Raw genomic sequence first — 20,578 nt, 5'->3', positions numbered from 1 at the left:
TATATAGAGTTCAATTGCACAGTAACATTGCTTAGATTCTAATTTACCCCCAAACTGTTATGAAAGTTATGGTATTACGCCTGGTAACTCCTGCAACATTGTAATGTTGAGCAAGAGTTCTAGTTTTTGCATGTAATAGACTCAACACGTATGATAAACGAAATTGCATAAAAATGTCACAATGTGTTGAATTCAATGGATCAAAATGCTTCCATGCTATTTCTTTAGTACTTTGATTCTTTTGTTCCCATTACAATTGTATGCTGATTAAACTGTTGTTTCCCTTTCACATGTCTTGCATGTGATTTTTATAAACAGTAAGTCACTTTTTTAACATGAGCTAGTTTTGGTGCTGTCGTCAAATAATTTTTTTTTATTCAGGATACAACAGTGTCCTGTGCAGTGTGCCTTGACTGTTTTTCTCTCAAACACAGATTGTTCTTATTAGGAGTTGTCATTTTTTTCAACCCACTCTAAAACTGAGAATGTGGTGCATACTCAGAGAATTTCACAGTGGCCATTTCTGTTGAGTACATCAAAGCCTGAATGTAGGATATAACTTGACCACTCTGTGAACTAAATAGGGACACGTTATGTAATATTTGTGTTATTTTGTTGCTTATCCCAGTAAGTCTGTGTAAACTAATTTTACTGCAACATTTCTTCCAAGGCAAAGAGCTTCGCCAAATATGAGCTATGGGTTCTAGTGAAATTATTGTTGATGGCCATCATGGTAGCCTAGTAAACCTAGTAGTGAATAGCTAAACTTAGAGGCCAAGAAGGCACCAGGATCAGTCTTTTATCCATGTTAAATTAGCAACTCTCTGTCATGACCTAATTTGGGATGCAACAGCACCTTCAGAGTCCAGAAGAGGAAACTTGACCATAAGTCTCTCTAAATGTTGCCAGTAACCTCTGCTTGAAGTACATCATGGGAACACTGGGTGTGGATAGGAGTTACGGTGTTCACCCTCCACCGACGAGTGCACCACGACACCCCACCCACTTAATCTTCCACAATCAGCTGAATAGCTTACTGTTACTTTGCTGTGAAAGGACTTACACAAATTATTGCTACGTACTTGAAATACCAGTGAGTGACAGTTATTTTCTGAAGGCAATGTCATCTTATAATTTCACAAAGAGAAGAACTGGTGTGTTTTTTTTTTAAATTGACTCGTGACATTGTCAAAGTTTTTCTGTAACTTTTTTACTATTTGTCCTGTTTGACAATTATCTGCCTCTATGTAATACTTTGCAATCCATTGCCAACAATCATTGGTAGTTTGTTTCACTCCTGCACGCATTCTTCCAGTGTTTTTGACAACTGTTAATTAAACAATTCTGGCATTTGTTGTGGGTCTATGGTACAATGCACACCATCCTCTACTTGTGCCATATTTGTTTAAGAACGATTTCTTTGACAGCTGTTTAGAGTTTGATGCAACAATATACTGTACCCCTTTTTATCAGTGTTCTGCAGCCCAATTTTGTGGATTTTTTGCCCTTTGGCTGTATGTCGTCTTATCTTATTTTTGTGTGGTATTGTGTTTCCCCATTAAATATAAAATCCCATCCGTATCATTCTCCCGCTGCCCCAAGAATTGTGTTTTGCAGGGGTTTACCTTTTCTGTTTTGCAGTCTTCTTACACTTAAGCACATTTTGTGTAACTCTAGACATTATTTTGTGGATTTATGTTCTATACTCTCAAGTTGCTTGTTTATTCTGCTTCTGCCTTTCTCCGTAAACTAAGAATGAAAGCGTTGGGAGACAGAGCAATATTAAGTTGAGGCAGTTGAATCAAATGATTAATGTTGCGATTAGGCACAGAATCAGAGCCAGGATTCTCTGCTAGACATAGTTAATTTAATATACTAGCCAAGTCCAGATGTTTTCTTCAGACAATTGTACCCAAAAAACATGAGTGCTGAATTCCAGAAGAGTAATGTTGTTTATTTTCAAAGTTACAGTATGGATTAAAATGTGAAAACTGACCTTTGTTTTCAAGGACTAAATTTTGGAAGACTAGTTTTTGTAAGCAATGAGGGACTTCAGATGAGGTTGGCATATACCAAATGTGTTGAGTAGCTGTTGTTTTCCATGTTCTGTTAGCTGAAGTTTACTGGATGATCGTCAGCAAATTGATGCTTTTTGTGTTTTTTAAAGTGTGCTTGTTCAGTCCAGACAAATAGTCCAAAGCCATTTATATTGTAAAAACTGAGCTTCTGACTATGCTGTGTTTTCAATGTTCGATAAACTAAGTGAACCAAAGGCCCAAAAAGTCTTTTTAATCATCTATATTCAGCTTAAACTTACTGTTGGAAACTCTGTGGCAAGCAAAACAATCATATGGTCTTAACGTCATGCTTTCATTTAAGCTCCCAGTAATAGAAAAATATGTAGGAAGTGTTTTAAATAAATCGTGTGCTTTGTTTAGACTAGGAACAGTTTAAAATGGCGTCAGTTAGATTTGATTTTAACAGTTAATAATGTATCATTGTGCTAAGAAACCTGAACTTATTTTTTTTTCTGGGCGGAGGCTGAGGACTAAATTCTTGGAATGCCCAATGCAAGCGCAAAGAGGGGCATGCTGCAGATTCTTGGCCCAGCCTTCTAATTTCAGCTTTAGGAGGTTGCAGATGAATGTGAGTACAGAGTGGTGATGTTCCAAAAAGGATATGAAGTCAAGTGATTGGCAACAGGAGAAGAGCAAGAGAAAGGGCTGCTGTAGCAGGCATCAAGTAGTTAAGACTCTGTGAAGATCTGGAAGCCTGGGGGTGCAGCTAAGAGTTGTGAACAGATCTCAAGAAAAGCTCTGGTAGCTGTCCAGACTAGTGAGGGATTAGCAGAACCCCTGGGACCTCTTGGTAGTTCTAGACAACTGAGTTGGGGTAAAGGAATTCTACCAGAAGTATCTGGTTTGTACAACAAAGGAGCTTCGGAGCTCGGTGTAAATCCAGGGATAACGTCAGCTTACTGAGTCTAGCTATCAATAGAAGAGCGGGAATTCTGTTTATGAGTAACTACTAGAATGCAGTCTCGGGGAATCCAATGGAATACAGTGATTGAACCACTAACACACAAGCAATTGTTGTAATAGTACATGACAGAGTGGCCTTTAAGGAAGTTCTGATCCAACTCCAACCTCTTGGCTAGAGTTTGTCAGCTTGGGACCCAAGGAGTCTCATAACCACATTCCAAACTGATTTGATGCCGTGGTCCCCTGAATTATTCGGAGAGTTGCTGGTTTCTGATCGGTTGGCAACTCCGAGTCAAGTCTTCTGTTTCCAGAGGTAGTGAATTCCATTTCCAGCTTATTAATGGCCAGGGCTGTTTTAGCTGGAGAGGAAGGTAGAAAGACTGAAGGCTCCCCAAAGCCCTATTAGTCCAGATTTCCATGGGTCAAAGAGACCAATAGAAAGTTGTCAACATTCACTGTCACTGGCCTGTTGAAACTAACTGCATTTTGTGGTTGTTTTACATATGCAAGTTTAGCACAGTTATCCTGAAGGTGGGGGTTTTTACTCAGGGTTCCGACACCAGCTGCTGTGTAGCTCTCAGCCTGCCTTCCCACTCAACATAAAACCAGCACTCATTGAATTCAATGAAAACTTCAATCACGTCACCATTTGAAACTCCGAGGATGCATCATGTTCAGTCATGTGCTTTTGACAGCAACAGACATTATAAAATTTGAGTGATTTAGCTGTCTTAAATTAATTTTATATTCTTGGAGTGCTCTTAAATTAATTTAGCAGAAATGTTTAAAACTGAATTTTCGCAAGATTTCAGAATATTTTAGCATAAGACCTAATTTTAAATTTTCTCTCAGTGAAATGTTCTGAAGGGATTTTGTTTTAGTGCTTTTGTTTTCTAGGTGTAGATCTTGTCTGCGAGAATGTTTTAATGTTAATGGCACCACTCCAACTTCAGTCCTTGAATCCCCTAGTAAAGCCTGCTGAAGTCAGCTGTACTGCCACTAAAGGTATAATTCTCACCAGAGATATCACTGCAGTTCATTGGCAAATCTCATTTCAATACTGGCAATATTTGCTTCATTCCTGTGCACAAGTTTCAGGGTACTGTCTGCTGACTACTGGAAGGATGTGCCCAACAGTTTTGAGTGCATATATTTTAAAGGCAAAAGTCTATTCTTTGGAGTATTACATGGTAAATGAGTCAATAAAGTGTAATCATTCTAATTCAATACAGATTACTGTGCATGATTTTGAAGTTGAAACGGCTAACTGCTCCTTGGCATGGGGAGGAAAATTGTACAACATTGAAACACAATTAGAAAATACTATATTTTGGAAATTTTTTTTTCTTTAGTGAAGTAGCATTATATATGGTTTACATGTTTTCTCTCATTGGACGTGCGACGCTGCTGAGACCAGCATTGTTACAATGTACTAATTGCCCTTGAGAAGGGGGCGTTAAGATTCACTCTTGAAAAATCACACACTAATCACTCTGTTACCTAGGAGAAAATTTGAATAATATGACCAAATAGACTATATTGTTCAAGGTCATGGATAAAGAATGGCAGTGCTGGAAAATTGATTTGCGACAACCAGTATAAACAATACGTTCTTCCGGCTCACGTACAGCATAGCTAAATGCAGGACAATACTTACCTACTTTACCTCAACAAAATTTGCTTCAAACCTAAAGGACAACTACTTGCAACATTAAGCGACATTCATCCAATTTCCTGTAACCACATCCTTTGACTTGTCACTGTCAAATCTGTTGCAGTTTAGTGCCATAGCCTATGTGTACAATTTTGAGGGGGACATGAGCCTACAGCACAACACTATACTTAAGTATTCATTGATTGAGCTGGTGCGAACCCAATGGATTAAAGATGCCACTCTGATGCAATAGGAGGTGATCTCTGACCTTATGATGCCTACCTGTTGGCAGCAGTAGATGTAGTGATGCTGTATGTTTGGAAACAATAACTATGACATGCTCACAGTTCAAAAATGGACATGTTTGAGGAAATCTGAATTGAAATAAGAATGTCTGCCGAAGCATGTGGAGTTTATAAACAGAAAGGTAGGCTTCTCATTGCTATTGTTATTTATGCCGATTGGTTCCTTAACCAGACTAATTTTTATTGCAGACAAGAAGCACTGCTGGCAGCCATCAGTGAGAAGGATGCAAACATTGCCTTATTAGAATTGTCTGCCTCTAAAAAGAAAAAGACACAAGATGAAGTAATAGCTCTTAAACGTGAAAAGGACCGACTAGTACAACAGTTGAAACAGCAGGCAAGTTCCACTGTGTTTGGTGTTATGCTAAGCCATTCTACAAGAAAAATAAAAATACCCATAACAATACTGCACTTTTACTACAGACATCATTCAGTAAATTCTAAAAATCATGAATTCATTTTGTAGAATTCACAATTTTCTGAGTAAAACATGCACTGAAATATTAAAATATATGGGAGTTTCTCAGACATTAATATATGCTGAATATGTATCGATGTGTTGAAATACAGAAGAATGATGTGTTGATGGGAAAAAAAACTGTCCTGTTAAAGAAGCCTCACTTTTTTTTAATAGATTATGTTTTGAATTCTTTCACTTTAATAAAAATTAGAGTTAATGAAGGAGGTTCAGATCATAAAGTCTTGCCACAACACTTCAAAGAATCCATTAGATCTAAGTGAGAGAAATAGTCCACGAATGCTGCACTTTCTTTCACTTAGAAGAGTTTGTTAATTGACTAGAGTGTAAAATTCTGTTATGGATCAAAATTTTAATTGGCCTATTGTTCAAACATGTCTAAAATACTCAGCATGTCAGGCTGGAGAGAAAGCATCTGACCAACCTGATACATTAGTTTTGTTTCTCTCTCTATAGGTAGTGCCTAATTTACTGGGTATTACTGGTATTTTCCTTTCTCATTTCAGATTTGCAAAATCTGCACTAATTTTGCTCTTAGACTGGTTGCAGTCAGTTGTGTTAGTAGTCCACTTCTGCAGAATCTTTCCATTTGGTCTAATTTCTAAGATCATTTGAAAATTACAGCTTTAATCTTGAAAACTTGGAGAGCATTTATTTATTCACATTTCAAAATCTATCTGGGCCTTAATACATTTGTGAAATTTAATTCTGCATATGATTTTTTTCTGAAAAAAGAAGTGTAAAACTACACCCTAGAATATAGTGTCATAGGGGTATAATTTCAGCCATTGATGGGAATAAAACCAAAAAAATTTGCAATTGAAAAGGTCTGTCAGTGTTTGAAGGAGAAATGTGAGTTAATGTTTTGGGTACTCCCTAAAAGAACAAAATGGCCACAGTAATGTTTATTTGCAGCCTATATTTCCTAGTTTAGCCAGCTTCAATTTCAAGTTTTCCTTTCATATCACATTCAAATATTTATCAAGGTTCTCCACCTGACAGTGCTTTCCACAATTTCACTAGGATTCCGTGAATTCATGAGAATGTTGCTGGTATGCTGAGAGGTTCCAGCAACATCAACCGTCTGCTCAGTCATTTCTGTTCTCTTCTGGTTTGGATGTCTAAGTTACGATGCTGCCTCTTAGCCCATAATCCAGAGCTGAGCCATTACATGAAGTTTGTTTTTAACATTTGTCACTTGTAATGACTTGTCACTCTCCTGATCAAATCACCGCATGGATGAATTTCCTATTTGCACAAGTATCGTTGGCATAGCTTAAATGAGCAGCAAATATCGGGTACAAAGATAAGCTTAGCAGTGTTTTTCTGTGTTTCACAAACAACCAAGATTTTTTGTACCTTGGTGAGCACAGCTCTGCAAAAGGTAAAGAATTCTAACAACTCACTGGAATTCTCATAGCATCGGCAATAAAATCCATCTTTGCCAATTTGATGTGGAATGCATTTTTCTTCTGCTTTCTATAGTTTTTTTCACTAATTTAAAATGTGCAATATTAGCATGTGTTTCTCTTGCTTAGAATAGTGGATTTTTGTTTTTAAAACTTTGACCTTTCGAAAACTACCCTAACTGATACATTTTCACATCCCATAGTAACCTGTTAAAGAGGAAGGATAAATATCACAAAAGACTAGCCATCCTGTAATAAACTAGATTACCAACATAGATATGTTAGAAAATAGAATGTATGCCTACAGCATTTTGTTGTGAATGTATAAATCTGCTTCCTAACATTTGTACTATTCACTGCACTGCTGTTTTCTTTCGAGCTAAGATCAATTAACATTAGCCCCTTGTACTCTAAATTATAAAGTGCAATCCTTCATGAACTGGAAGAACATGCTTGCAGCAATCTGTTGAACATAGCACAAGATGAACTGTCATTTAAGAGTTACGAATACTAGAACAGTTCATCTGCAATCAAGTTCTTATTCTCTCATTCTTCTCCCATACTTGATTGAAGATCTCCCTGTTAAAAATATACATCCACACTAATCTGGCCCTGGTCTGTTCCACTGACTCCAATATTGCTGCTGCTTTGTTGCATCAAAGTTACTTTTGCTTTGCCATTTATTTTACAGACTTAGACTCATGTGAAACCTTTTAACACTGTAAAACAGCCAGATATTCTGGGCTAGAGCATCGCCAACTGACTAAAACAGTTCTCAAGAAGAATCATATTGATTTTGAAATGTTAACTCTGTTTCTTTCTCCACAGATGCTGCCAAACATATTGACTTTCTCCAGTGACTTTTATGTTTGTTTCAAATGTCTAGTATGTGCAGTACTTCGCTTTTATTCAAGTTGTGGTATCGTTTAATTTTGTTTTATTTCCCCAAAACCTTTCTTTGTTAAATTTCCTCCATTGATTTTACTGTGGAAAGTATCCGGCACTTCTGTCACTGTGGGTGAAAATTAGAAACAAAAACATGGATTTCTGGCAAGTCTCAGTAGACCTAGCAGCATCTGTGAAGAGAAATCAGAGTTAACATTTCGGGTCCAGTGACCCTTCTTCAGAACTGATGGTAGCTGAGAAAACGTTGTTTTATGCAATAGATATAGTGGGAGAGGGTTTAAGGAGTAAACAAAGGTGGAGATGGAGCCCAAAGAGAGAGAAGAACAGTTGCACAGATAAAAGTGGATAACAATCAGCCTAGGAGAGTGAGTGGCTGCCAATGGGGCCTAATAGGCCTGGTATTTGGGGGTTGTGGTAAGGGCATGAGAGAAGGTACCTTAAGCCCTAAAATTGCTCAACTCAGTATTGAGTCCAGAAAGCTGTAGAGTTTGCAAGCAGAAAAAGAGATGCTGTTTTTCCATCTTGCATTGAGCTTTGCTGGAGCACTGCAGCAGGCCTGAGACAGAGATGTTGGCCAGGAAACACAATTCTGTGTTGAAGTGGCAGGCAACCAAAAGCTTAGCATCTTTTTTGTGGACAGAAAGTTGATGTTATGACCATGTCAAATTGACTAATTTTTTTTTACTGAGCTTTTTGTTTTATTTTATGTAATAAAAGGGGGGCTGCATTGAGGCCACAGCTATGGAAATGACAGGAGACAGCTGAAAGTTGTAAGTGACCAATTTTCCTGAGTCAGCGGGGAGGTCTGTTGGATTTTAGTAGGATCTAGACCACAGCAGCCAAGCTCACATCTCTGAGTCAGAAATTTAGATGCTGAAGTTGCCATGGCAGCTACAAATGATTTAAATGGCCCCATTTCCAGTCAAAGTGCTATGCCTGCGAGGAAGCTGGTCACATTGGCTGATGGGCAAGAAATGCTGGCCAGCCAGTGATGCCAGCATCTCTCAAATGAATGGGAAAAAAAATTCAAGTGGAGATGCTCTACTGTCTGCTAAAGCTGCATACCAGGTTATTATAATGGTTGAGCAAAATCTAGTTTGGAAGTCAGGAGATCCTCAAATGTGCTTAAGATAGTTATGGAAACAGAGGTGAATATTGTCAAGCAGGAATATCAAGAGCTGTATGAAAAAAAAGCACGTGTGAGATGATAGCAGTAGAACTGAAGATATAAGCTAGTGCCCAGACTTGAAATGAAAGTATCAGAGATAATGGGAACTGAATATGCTGGAGAATCCAAGATAATAAAATGTGAGGCTGGATGAACACAGCAGGCCAAGCAGCATCTCAGGAGCACAAAAGCTGACGTTTCGGGCCTAGACCCTTCATCAGAGCTCTCTGATGAAGGGTCTAGGCCCGAAACGTCAGCTTTTGTGCTCCTGAGATGCTGCTTGGCCTGCTGTGTTCACCAGCCTCACATTTTATTATCTTGAAATGAAAGTCACAGTTTCAACCTCACATCACCTTATTCACAATTGATGTGAAACCGACTAGTTATTCCAATAAAAGTATTTTACTGTTAGATTGCATTAGGGTGAATTACGATGATGCATATTTTTCAATGCTATTGGTGATAATAGGAGAAACAAAATCCCAACTGATGGAAATGAATTGTTTTAAGAATATGTAGTTAATCTAGGGTGAATTATTTACAATCGTGATCAGCAAAAATATGTCTGACTTTGAAAAGAGAGAGTAAGCAAAGTCATTTCTGAACAATAAGAACAGAATTTCAATAAAAATTATTAAATCACAAAGCTGAAGTCAAGATAAAGGACAACATGCACTTGACATTTTGCAACATTAGCCCTGTGCCTAATGCACAGTTAGACACAGTGAGTAGAGAGTGAATAGATTAGAAACGACAGGGACAATTGAGAAGATGGGCCCCAACCACTTCAATGGCTTAAAAAAGATGCATCTGTTTGGATTTGTGGGAATTATAAGCAAATGGTAAATAAGGTGATCAGGATTGATATTTAACCACTGGAAGCCAGTGAAGTTTTGTTGTCTAATTTAACTGTTGGAAAGGTCTTCAGTGTGGTAGATTTAACCAACAAGAGGAAGGAGTGCTTTACTGTTGCACAGAATGGTTATATGAAAGGTTACCATTTGAATATCTACTGTTCCCACATTTTTCAAGAGTATTATGGATCGCATACAAAATGGTATGAAGGGAGTATGTGGATTCTTAGATGATACATTACTTAGCAAGAGGACCACAAAAGAACACATTGCTAAGTTGAATTAAGTCTTAGAATGACTTCAAAAATTATACTTTAAAGATAAAAAGTCTTATATCACAGAGCCTGATTTTTAGAACTTCCCCAGACCTTTTTAGAATGGTGGGGAAGAGACAAAAATTCAGTTTCTGATCATGAATTAAAGTTTTGTTAGTACATTTTCAAAAGCTTTTCAAATAGGTTGGTATTCTTAACCAGGGATAAACTTGTGCATTCATTAGAATGTCATAAAGACTTGTTACCACCTCAGTTCACTGGAATAACATTCACAAGCACAAACTCACTTGCCTAAAACAGAAAAGTTGTATTCACAAACCTAAATATATGTATGATGAGGGGTGTACCTGGCTGGGGAGACTTTGTCCTCCAGGCTCCTGTGAGTACAAAGTTGTTCAGTTGCTTAGCCCCTTAATCACTAAGGCATTCTTTGTTTACCGTTTTTGAGGGGTGAAACCTGTTCACATTGATCAGCTTGTGAGATGTCTCAATTATATACAATCTGCTAAGTTGTTATTAAATGCGTGCAGCATTAGGGGTGAAGTCTATCAACGGTTCTAACACCAGCCAAACCACTTGAGTAATGCAGCCATAATGGTTGATGCCAGCACATCTGACCAGGTCAGACAGTTGAGTCTGAACTCCAAGTGAGTTTAAGTTTTTAGTGAAAAGCTTTTAGATGTGCAGGTTCACTTAATTGTGATGAGAGGTCAATAACCTTTGAGTGTGTGAACTTCTGAGCCCAGCAGATGTATGAGAGGTAATACCGCTACAGTGGCAGAGTGTAAATTGGTAGTTGCAACGAAGTGACAGGCATTAACTGCACATGAGGTAACTGATGGAGATGCTGAAGTTCAGTCTCCTGAGTCACATTCCCTGCAGTGGCAACCTTACAATGCTAACTCACATTTGTAACGGCATGAAGCAGTGAGGAGAAAGTTGTGTGTACCCTGGCAGAGTACAGTAGATTGTTCATTTATCCTCTTGCAGCATTGGAGCCAGGTTCCCTTGTGATACCTGGTGGACACTGTCCATGCAGCATTGTCTACTCGGGTTGCATTAATATCAGGCAGGATGCCTTTTGGTTGTCATATGTAGGCAAAATAACTTCTTTTGTCTCCTGGGCTCTCTTCACAAGTATATTTAGAGAGATATTGCTTAAGAGTAGTGTCAATTATTAATGGGGTATAGCAATTTTGGGATGGGAGGAAAGATGAGCAGAGGTTGAGTGATGTTCCTCGGATACAAAATGTGAGCTGTAATCTGGGTGCCTTTTAAATATGGAACATGGATGTTAGCACCCAATGAACTTTAGAACTTGCTGCCAATCAAATTTGGTGTTTTTGCCTTGCATCTATATATAATAAGCCAAAATTAAATATAATTGTGTCAGAAAGCCTGACCCATTCCCTGTGGAAGTCCATCTGATGAGCAAGACTGCATCCATGTTGCTCAAAGTATGTGGGTACAATGTACCCAGGTCACCAAATTCATAATGAAGGCATCCATCCATCAGGAGAAAGTTGAGGGGATTTTGAAAATAAAGAGGAACCGAGAACATTTGTGGGGATTGTTATGCATGATTCAAAGTTCAGCCTGACTTAGTGAATCTATTAACTCCACTATATCAGCTTTTCATATATTGGACATGTTGTGTGGAGTGTCAGAAAGCATTTGAAGAAATGAAGAAAATTGTGACTAATGGTACTGTTTAGCCCTGCTTCCAAGAAATAAACCACAGGTGTCATTTTTCATAATGGAAAACCAGGCAAAGCCCCTAGTTTATGTTTCACATTATTTATTTTATCAAAGTCAGGCATTAGTAATCATATATGATGTTAATGAGTTTGACAAATGCTTGTGAAGTCGGAAGTCCACTTTACTTGCTTACTGGTGTTGTGAATGTGACACAATTAATTAATGACCTCAGCAGAAAGGCACTTCCGGATAGCAGCAGTCATAACGTAATTTAGTTTTGCATTGAGTTGGAAAGGGAGAAGACTGGGTCAAAGACTATTACTTTCAACTTAACTAAAGGCAATTATGTTAACATGAAAGCTGAGCCAGCCGAAGTAAAATTCAATATTGGGCTGGGAGTTGAATCAATGCAGAATCTGTGGCAGATAGTTGAAGGGATATTTCAAAATATTCAGAATAAGTAAAATCCTACCAATAAAAAAACTTCCAAGGAGGACCTATAGTCTGTGGCTATTGCAAAATAAGTTGTAGAAAGCATCAAATTTAAGGGAAAGAAAAGGGTTTACCATTACACAAAGATGGGTGGTCTTCCAGGTCATGAGTTAGACTGCAAAGAATGGCAGAGAATGACAAAATCATTTGATAGAATAAATAAATTAGAGGATGAGAGGAAGTTAGCTAGAAATGCAAAAACAGAAAGCAAAAGTTTCTATTTGTATCCAAAAGGGAAAAGAGTGAATATTGATCCTCCCGAAGGTAAGAATGGAGAGCTATTTGTCAATAATAAAGAACTGGCATATGTAACAAAAATATTTCCTTTCACCCTAGAGGATGCTAAAAACAGTAATATCTTTAAATCAGGAGGTTGAAGGAAGAATGAAGTTTGGTGAAATGATAATCACTAGAGAAATGGCACACTACTGGAGCTGTAGGTTGATAAGTCTTTAGGTCCAGGTGGACTTCATCCTAGTGTCTTAAAAGATTTGGCTAATTATGTAATTGATGCGGTGGTATTAATTTTCCAAAATTTATAATATCCTCAAAAGGTCGCATCAGACTGGAAAGTATCAAATATGACTCTAATTCAAGAAAGGGAAGGGGCAGAAAACAAAGACACTATAAGCCTGTTAGCTTGGATCTGTCATGGGGCAGCAGTACTAGAATCAATCGTTACGTAGGTTATAATTGGGCACATGAAGTATTAATGTGGTTTTGTGAAAGGGAAATACTATTTAACCAACTTATTACAATTCTTTGAATGAGTAACTTGTGCTGTAAGTTGATTTCCAGAGCTGTCTCATAAAAGATCACTGTTCAAAATAGGAGTTCATGGCATAAGGGACAAGATTCTAGCGTAGAGAGGATTGGCTGACTGGTGTAAAACAGATGGAATACAAAAATTAGCCTTTGGATCTTTTTCAGATGGTCAGGAAGTGATAATTAGGGTCTCATGCTGTACGGTGGCCTCAACCTTTTCACGATTTATATTCAAGACTTAGATAAGGAGGGTGAAGGTATGGTATTTAAATTTACAGATGACCCAAAGATAGGTAAAAAGTATGTTGCTAAGGTGACATAACAAGGATACAGACCAATGTAGATATTAAATGGGTATGCAAAAATCTTGTCAGATAGAATATAATGTAGAAAATGAGAAGTTGTTTGTTTTGGCAGGCAGAATAAAGCATAGTATTATTTAAACAGAGAACTGTTGCAGAATTTTGGGCTGCAGAGGGATCTAGGTGTTCTAGTACATTTGTCACAAAATTTTGTATGCGGGCCCAGTGAGTAAGTAAAAAGGCTAGTGGGATGCTATCCTTTATTATGAGAGAAATTGGGCAGAAAAATAAGGTAGTGTGACTACCTTCAAATCTGAACAGTTTTCACCTACTTACGTAAGGAATAATGTAAATGAGTTGGTAGACATTCAGGGGAAGTTGCTAGATTTATACCTGCAACGAGAGGATTGTCTTATGAAGTAAGATTGAACAGGCTGTGCTATTTTCCCCACTGGGGTTTACAAGAGTGAGAGGTCATTTGAGTAAACATCAGGAGATCCTGAATGGACTTGACAAGTTGGATACTGAAAGGATAATTCAACTAATGGAAGACCCCAGAACCTGGGGGCACAGTTCTAAAGTTAGCGGCCTTCCTTGTAGGGTAGAGATGAGAGGATTTTTTTTGGTTGAAGTAGAGATCATCTTTGTCAGATATGGCTGTAACCACTTTTTCTTTCTCACTAGGTGTCTCATCCTCTTTCACATTCATGACCTAAATTGCAGATGAGGCTATCTCTGACCATTGCTCACTTCCCTCACCACTCAGAATTTCTGCTTCCCAGTGTTAGCCATTATGACACCTCTGGCACTGCCAGTTTGCCCAATTGCATTATTATTTGATATTTTTAACATCCTTGTCTCATCTGAGTTGCATTTATGGCTTTAGACTTGTGAAAAACACACTTGAAACAGAACTGCCCTCTTTATTTATTATTGAATTTGACTCCATCATAATTTGCACAACCATGCATGGAGATCTGAAAATATTCAGAATGCTTGGTAGGTCAAGAAACATCTGCTGAGAGAGGATAATAGAATTTAAGTTTCTGCTGTATGATCATTCGTCAGAACTCTCTGACAAAAGCCCATCAATCAGAAACCTCCATTGTTGCTGCCTGTACTGCTGAGATTTTCTAATGTTTTCTATTCTTAAATAGTTATTTTAAAGTGGTTGATGAGGTCTTCAGTATTTTAACATGAGACCATGCGATCTTTGGTCTTTGAAGATGCTTTCAAGTAAACCTTGATTTCAGGTCCTGAAATGGAAAAGCAGGTTTCCTGAATGAAAATAAGCTGCTGCTAATAAGGCAGAATGGTATTGAAAGTCTCAGATATTTTATTGTTATGACCTAACCATTCAGAATGGAACAAAAACTGAGAAAAGTAAAGAATTAAAGAAAAATGCTGTGTGAGACACTGCGTATATTTCTAATGACAGACAACTTGAAATCTTGTGCCAGTGCTGTACCCTGTTGCCAGATTGAGGAAGGCATACAAATGATTGATGCTGTGGATACACGCCCCAGGCTTAAGATGGAGACTACTGTATGCTGTATTATTTTTGGGCTATTTTCTAGGATTAATTTTAATTGACCAGATAATCCTCTAGTTGTCAAAGCAGAATGATTTAATTCCTCTGGGATTTTCTTTTGAAGACAATTAATTAATTAATGTCATGAATTAAATGAAAACCTTTGCTATTTGGTATGTGACATTGCCTTTTTTCAAGCATCTACTATATAACTTTGTTCATTTTTGAATGACTAGCTAAAAATCAAGTACAAAAACAGAAGTTGCTGGAAAAGCTCAGCAGGCCTGGCAGCATCTGTGAAGAAAAAATTGGCAACTTCTGTTTGTGTGCCTGATTTACAGCATCTGCAGTTCTTTCAGTTTTTAAAAATCAAGTACATTGTGTGACTTGGAGGAGATTCTTCGTATGTCAACAGAACATTTTCTTCTCTTTTCAATGGTACTCTTATGGAATGAAAGCCAAAACTTAAATCCATTTAAATTCCATCATGCAGTTTTTCTCATTCCTCCTTTTGTTTTAGCAATTGACTCTGCTTTGGATTATTTTCATTGTCAAATATATTTTAGTTTTTATCCTGTAAGTATTCTTTGAAAGTTTTGACCATTTAACATGTTACTTTTCTTTCCTTAGACACAAAATCGAATGAAACTTATGGCAGATAATTACGATGATGATCACCATCACCACCATCACCATCACCACCATCACCACCGCTCACCAGCAAGATCACAACATAGTAACCATCGACCCTCTCCTGATCAGGTGAGTCTTCAGCAGCTTGCCTATAAACAGTCATGATGTTCTGTTGGGTCACTTGGTAATGACTGTGTGGCAAATTCTATTTTGCATCCATAACAAACTAGAAAAGATACTGCCAGTCACTGATGATACAAGTTCACGTTTCATCATAAGTGCTTTCTATGGTTCAGTCAGCAAGGCCAATTTGTTACAACAACTGAAAGTGCTTGCTGTCTGTACTCATTCATTGTCTGAATTGTAATGTTAATTAAGTCTGAGTAAGGCGAAAGCTTAATTTTTTGTGAATAGTGGTATTAATGTTGTGTGCATGCATTGTTACATACATTGTGTTCCTACTTTAACCTTTTCAAAATTTTCTATTATTCACAGCAAGATCCAAAGAGACTTTTACAGTTTTGGATATATTCAGAACCAAAATGAATGAAGTTAGGCATTCCCAGTTTACTATGGAATACCGTATTGAAGATCTATTCCCTTATCCTAATAAACCAGAAAGTAATTACCGTGTATTACATGATGGGATTATAAATATCTAGTGTTTTATCACAATGCTTCAAAGATTATTTTTTCAGGCAATAGGTTGCACAACATATTCCATATTAATACAGATCTAAATAGTTTATTCATTTCAGTGATCTGTTCTTTAAGAATTTGAAATGTTTCTATTACCTTGTGGAAATGTCTTGTCGTCTGAGTTTATCTCTTTTATAGATATGTTTGCTGTAGCTAAAGATATTGTGGTAGATTTTCTTCATTGCTACTTGGCAGTGAAGACAAGAATTTAAGATTATTCTGTAACTTCAGTAATCAAGTATTACTCAGAAGCTGGAGTTATACTTTTAGTGAAAACCCCTTTAACACGAGTTTCACAGGAATATTTGTGCAGTATTCAATGTAGTCAGTGAGATGTGTGCTGATTGACAGGAAGTGTTTTTGGTGATATATTGTTGTTTATGCAAGCTAGTCATATGATGCTTATACGGTCTCAAATGCAACTCATATGAAGGAGTCCCTTCAAGTCTAAGTAGTCTCAAGACGTGAGAATACCAGATGCAATGTAGAGTCGAACTGGCCCTCCCAAGTGAACTCAATTTTTCAGCCTGCCTGACCCAGGCTGGTGTTGGGGCACAGCAGGAGGGCTGGTGGACGTTGATGATTCCTAGATAACAGTATGGAGCTGGAGAAAGGGCCTCAACCTGAAACACCAACTTTCCCGCTCCTCTGATGCTGCTTGGTCTGCTGTCCTTCTGTAGCTGCACACCGTGTTATTTCTGCCTCCAGCATCGACAGTTCTTCCTCCTTTTCGTTACCTAGCCTAGAATTTTGTACCCTACTTTAGTTTCTCCTCTTATCTCTTACATGGGACTTTAATGAGAGACTTCTGAAAGCCCGAGTAAACTATATCCACTAGCTCCCTGTTATCAACTCTACAAAAACATTCTCCAGTTGATTTGTCAAGCGTGAGTTCCCTTTCATAAATGCTGTGTTTGATTTCCATGTGCTGTAGTATTAAATCCTTTATAATGGTCTCTAACATTTTTCCTTCCAACCATGGTGAGCTTTGACTAATTCTCTGAATTGTTTTTTCAGGTCTTCAGATTACTAATTAAATAATATAAATTCATCTACAGGTGTCCATTTTTTCAGATTTCTGCATTAAAGGTGTGATGTAAATGCAGGTTAATTTTGAAAAACAGCCAAATTTGAATTCAAAATAACCACCCTTCGAAATGTTTGAATGAGGTGATGTTAATACAATAGTTCACAAGGTCTCAATGCCCTTTGGGAAGGAGGGTAGCTTCATTAATGACAGATTCTGAAGATCATGGAATTGGAATTATTCATTTCAAAAATACATACAGATGAAAGATTTTATACTGGTTTACATCTACAGTTTGAACATGGGTGACAAATGGAGCGAAAACATTTGAGCTGGCACTATTACCTTGATTTGTACATTAATGTGAGGTGCTTTCAATTGAGTTTAAACCAAAAAATTGCAGTGCTAAGTTAGGAGTCATTTTCCAGTCAGATTCCCAAATGCACCAAACCAGTTGATGTCATACCCTCATTTTAGGATGTCCCATGCCAGTTGGGAGGAATGTTGAATAACTCCAGTCCAATGCAACACCATATTTTAACATTTGTACAGGTCTGTAGAACCTCTGTTGAACTTTGTAAACTTGGTATTGAATACTTTTACCCATACTGTGATAACGTAGGAAATTAACTGCCCCATGAACAAAGAGCTGTGTAAATCGATGTGGGCAGACGCAGAACTCAATGTGACTTGTAGTGTGGCTCTGCTGGCTGAACGTCGCACTGTACAGATCCTGGTATGATTACTTTGTGATTATCTTTCATGTCTGAGCACTAGATGCTAGCGTTTGTGTGTGTGGACACCCAAATCTTTTTGCTCTTTTACTGTTCATAGTCCCTAACCATTAAGAAAAATTCAAGCATAACATTGGCAAATGGATTACTTGTTTATCAGCAGTAACATTAATTCAAACTGTTAAGTGCCATGTATTTTGTTTTTATAATGAAGACATGTCTTTTTCTCCCTCCACCACTGCCTCACTGGGGAAAAGAAACTGACAAATGATTGGAGAAATCATATGATCTTCAATCTTCTCAAAATATTAATTTAAACCATAGATATCATTGTTCACTCAAAGGATCTTACTTTGTGGGATCAGTTTCCATTTCTTTGTAACCATAAGACCTTTTTGCCATAAAATTATTGCAAAATTATGCAGCTTATGTGGTATTTTTAAATGTGCATTTTGTGTTAATTTACTTGGCATATAGTATCAAATATGTTTAATGCCAAAATATACAGATGTTTATGAAATAACACAATTTGATACTATATGCCAAGTAAATGATCCACCTTATTCAAATCTCAAAAATACGTTGTTTAGTATACACTATTTCAGCTAATGAATAATGTATAAATATCTAACCATTACAGAAAATTACAATTGGTTTAAAAATTTTAATTATTCTGTTTAAATGGTTAGATTTATTTTCTCTCTTTCCATCACCCTATCCCCTTTAAGAGCATCTTTATTAAGAATCCGCACAAGATGCATGGGCTCCTGAGGAAATTCTCTAAACACATCCTGACAGTACTGATTTATTTAGGAAAGATATAAATTTGAAGATCAGTTGAGCACAATACAAAAACAAGGTGGTTCCAATGGGTGACTCTAATTATTGCACTGACTGAGAGAAAACAAAACTCATGAAGTATAGATACTAAAATCCTAGAAAGTATTTGTGACAGCTATTCAGAAAAGTATGTTCACGAATCATTTTCCTCAAACAGCTAATGAAATTACATCCTGCCTTAGGTAAGGAGACCAGAATTGTATACACTGCTTCTGATCTAGTCATGTACAACTGTAACAAAATTTATTTTTGAGTAGAATTTGTTAACTACCTGACAGTAAGGGAAGCTTCTGTGAATAGTGATCATTATATGATTAATTTTGAAACTTGTTCGTGGATGTTAATGGGAATGATGGAGAATGTCAATTTAAAGTTATTTAAATCTAAATAAGGCAGATGGAAGCATGAGAAATTAATTGGAGAAATAAGCCAGTCTGAACTGAGGGGTGGCATGGTGGCTCAGTGGTTAGTATTGCTGCTTCACAGTGCCAGGGACCGGTTCAATCCCAGCTTTGGGTGACTGTGTGGAGTTTGCAGATTCTCCCTGTGTCTGCATGGGCTTCCTCTGGGTGCTCCGGTTTCCCCCCCCCACCACCACAGTCCAAAGATGTGCAGGTTTGGTGAACTGGCTGTGCTAAATTGCCCGTAGTGTTCAGGGATGTTTAGATTAGATGAGTTGTAGGGGTCTGGGCCAGTTGCTCCAAGGGCTGGTGTAGACTTGTTGGGCCGAAGGGCCTGTTTTCACACTTGTAGGGATTCTATGATGATGAGGTAAATGTACATATTACAGAGAAGCATTCAAGGAAGTTTTTGGTAGACTGTTTAAAACTTACACAACCCTGAAAAGGCAAACAATCCACTTTTGTAGTTAAAGAACCATCGTCCATGAAAATGGAAAGGAATCAGCGTTAAGCTAAAGGAATCGGTATTAAGCTAAAAGAAACGGCTAATGCAAATGCAAGGAAGGACAATCAAGAGTCGTGTGAGAGCTATGAATAGTTATGATGGATACAAAGAAAATAGTAGAATGTATATAAGCAAAGTAACAACAAATATTTTATTGATCTATTAAGAGAAAAAGAGTGGTGTTCACAGAGCCATACAGCACATAAACAGCCCCTTCAATCCAACTTGTCCAGGCTGAGCAGGTTGCCTAAACTAAACTTACCCCATTCGCCTGCATTTGGCCCATATGCCTCTAAACTTTTCCAAGTCATTAACCTGTCCAAATGTCTTTTAAATGTTGTAACTGTACCTGCATCAGCCATTCCCACTGGCAGTTCATTCCATATATGCACCTCTGTGTGAAAACGTTCCCCATCTGGTCTTTTGTAAATCTTTCCCCTCTCATTTTGCTGTCTATGACCTCTAGTTTTGAATTGCCCCACCCTAGGGTAAAGACCTTTGCGATTCACCATATCTGTGCTCCTTGTGATTTTATGAACCCTGTATAAAAGGCCACCCCTCAACCTCCTATGCACCAGGGAAGAAGTCCCAGCCTATGCAGCTTCTCCTTATAATTCAAACATTGTACCCTCGGTAACATCCTGGTAAATATTTTCTGCACCCTTTATAATTTAAGAATGTCTTTCCTATGGCAAGGTGACTAGAACTAGACAGAGTAACCTAAACAGTGGCCTCACTAATGTCCTGTACAGCTGCCACATGATGCCACAACTCTTATATTCAGTGCTTTGATCACTGAAGGCAAGTGTGCCGAATACTGCCTTCTCCACCCTGTTCTATCCTGTGATGCCACTTTCAACGAACGATGCACATGAACCCCTAGATCTCTCTATTTGATAACAGTGCTCAAGGCCTTACCAT

The 20,578-nt window shown here is 37.7% G+C and overlaps 1 protein-coding gene across 7 annotated transcripts in view; it reads left to right on the top strand.

Annotated features, from left to right (window-relative positions):
- Positions 1-20,578, top strand: part of LOC125460360 (ERC protein 2) — a 1,111,380-nt gene that overhangs the window by 932,559 nt on the left and 158,243 nt on the right. For all 7 annotated transcript variants that reach the window (XM_059649888.1, XM_059649889.1, XM_059649890.1 and 4 more), the window contains 2 exons: positions 5,130-5,277; positions 15,449-15,580. In XM_059649888.1, coding sequence (XP_059505871.1) covers positions 5,130-5,277; positions 15,449-15,580 — 280 coding nt within the window. The remainder of the gene's footprint in view (positions 1-5,129; positions 5,278-15,448; positions 15,581-20,578) is intronic.

Source organism: Stegostoma tigrinum, chromosome 11 (genome assembly GCF_030684315.1).
Source record: "Stegostoma tigrinum isolate sSteTig4 chromosome 11, sSteTig4.hap1, whole genome shotgun sequence".
Taxonomy (NCBI): Eukaryota; Metazoa; Chordata; class Chondrichthyes; order Orectolobiformes; family Stegostomatidae; genus Stegostoma; species Stegostoma tigrinum.
This window is presented reverse-complemented; position numbering and strand designations above follow the sequence as displayed.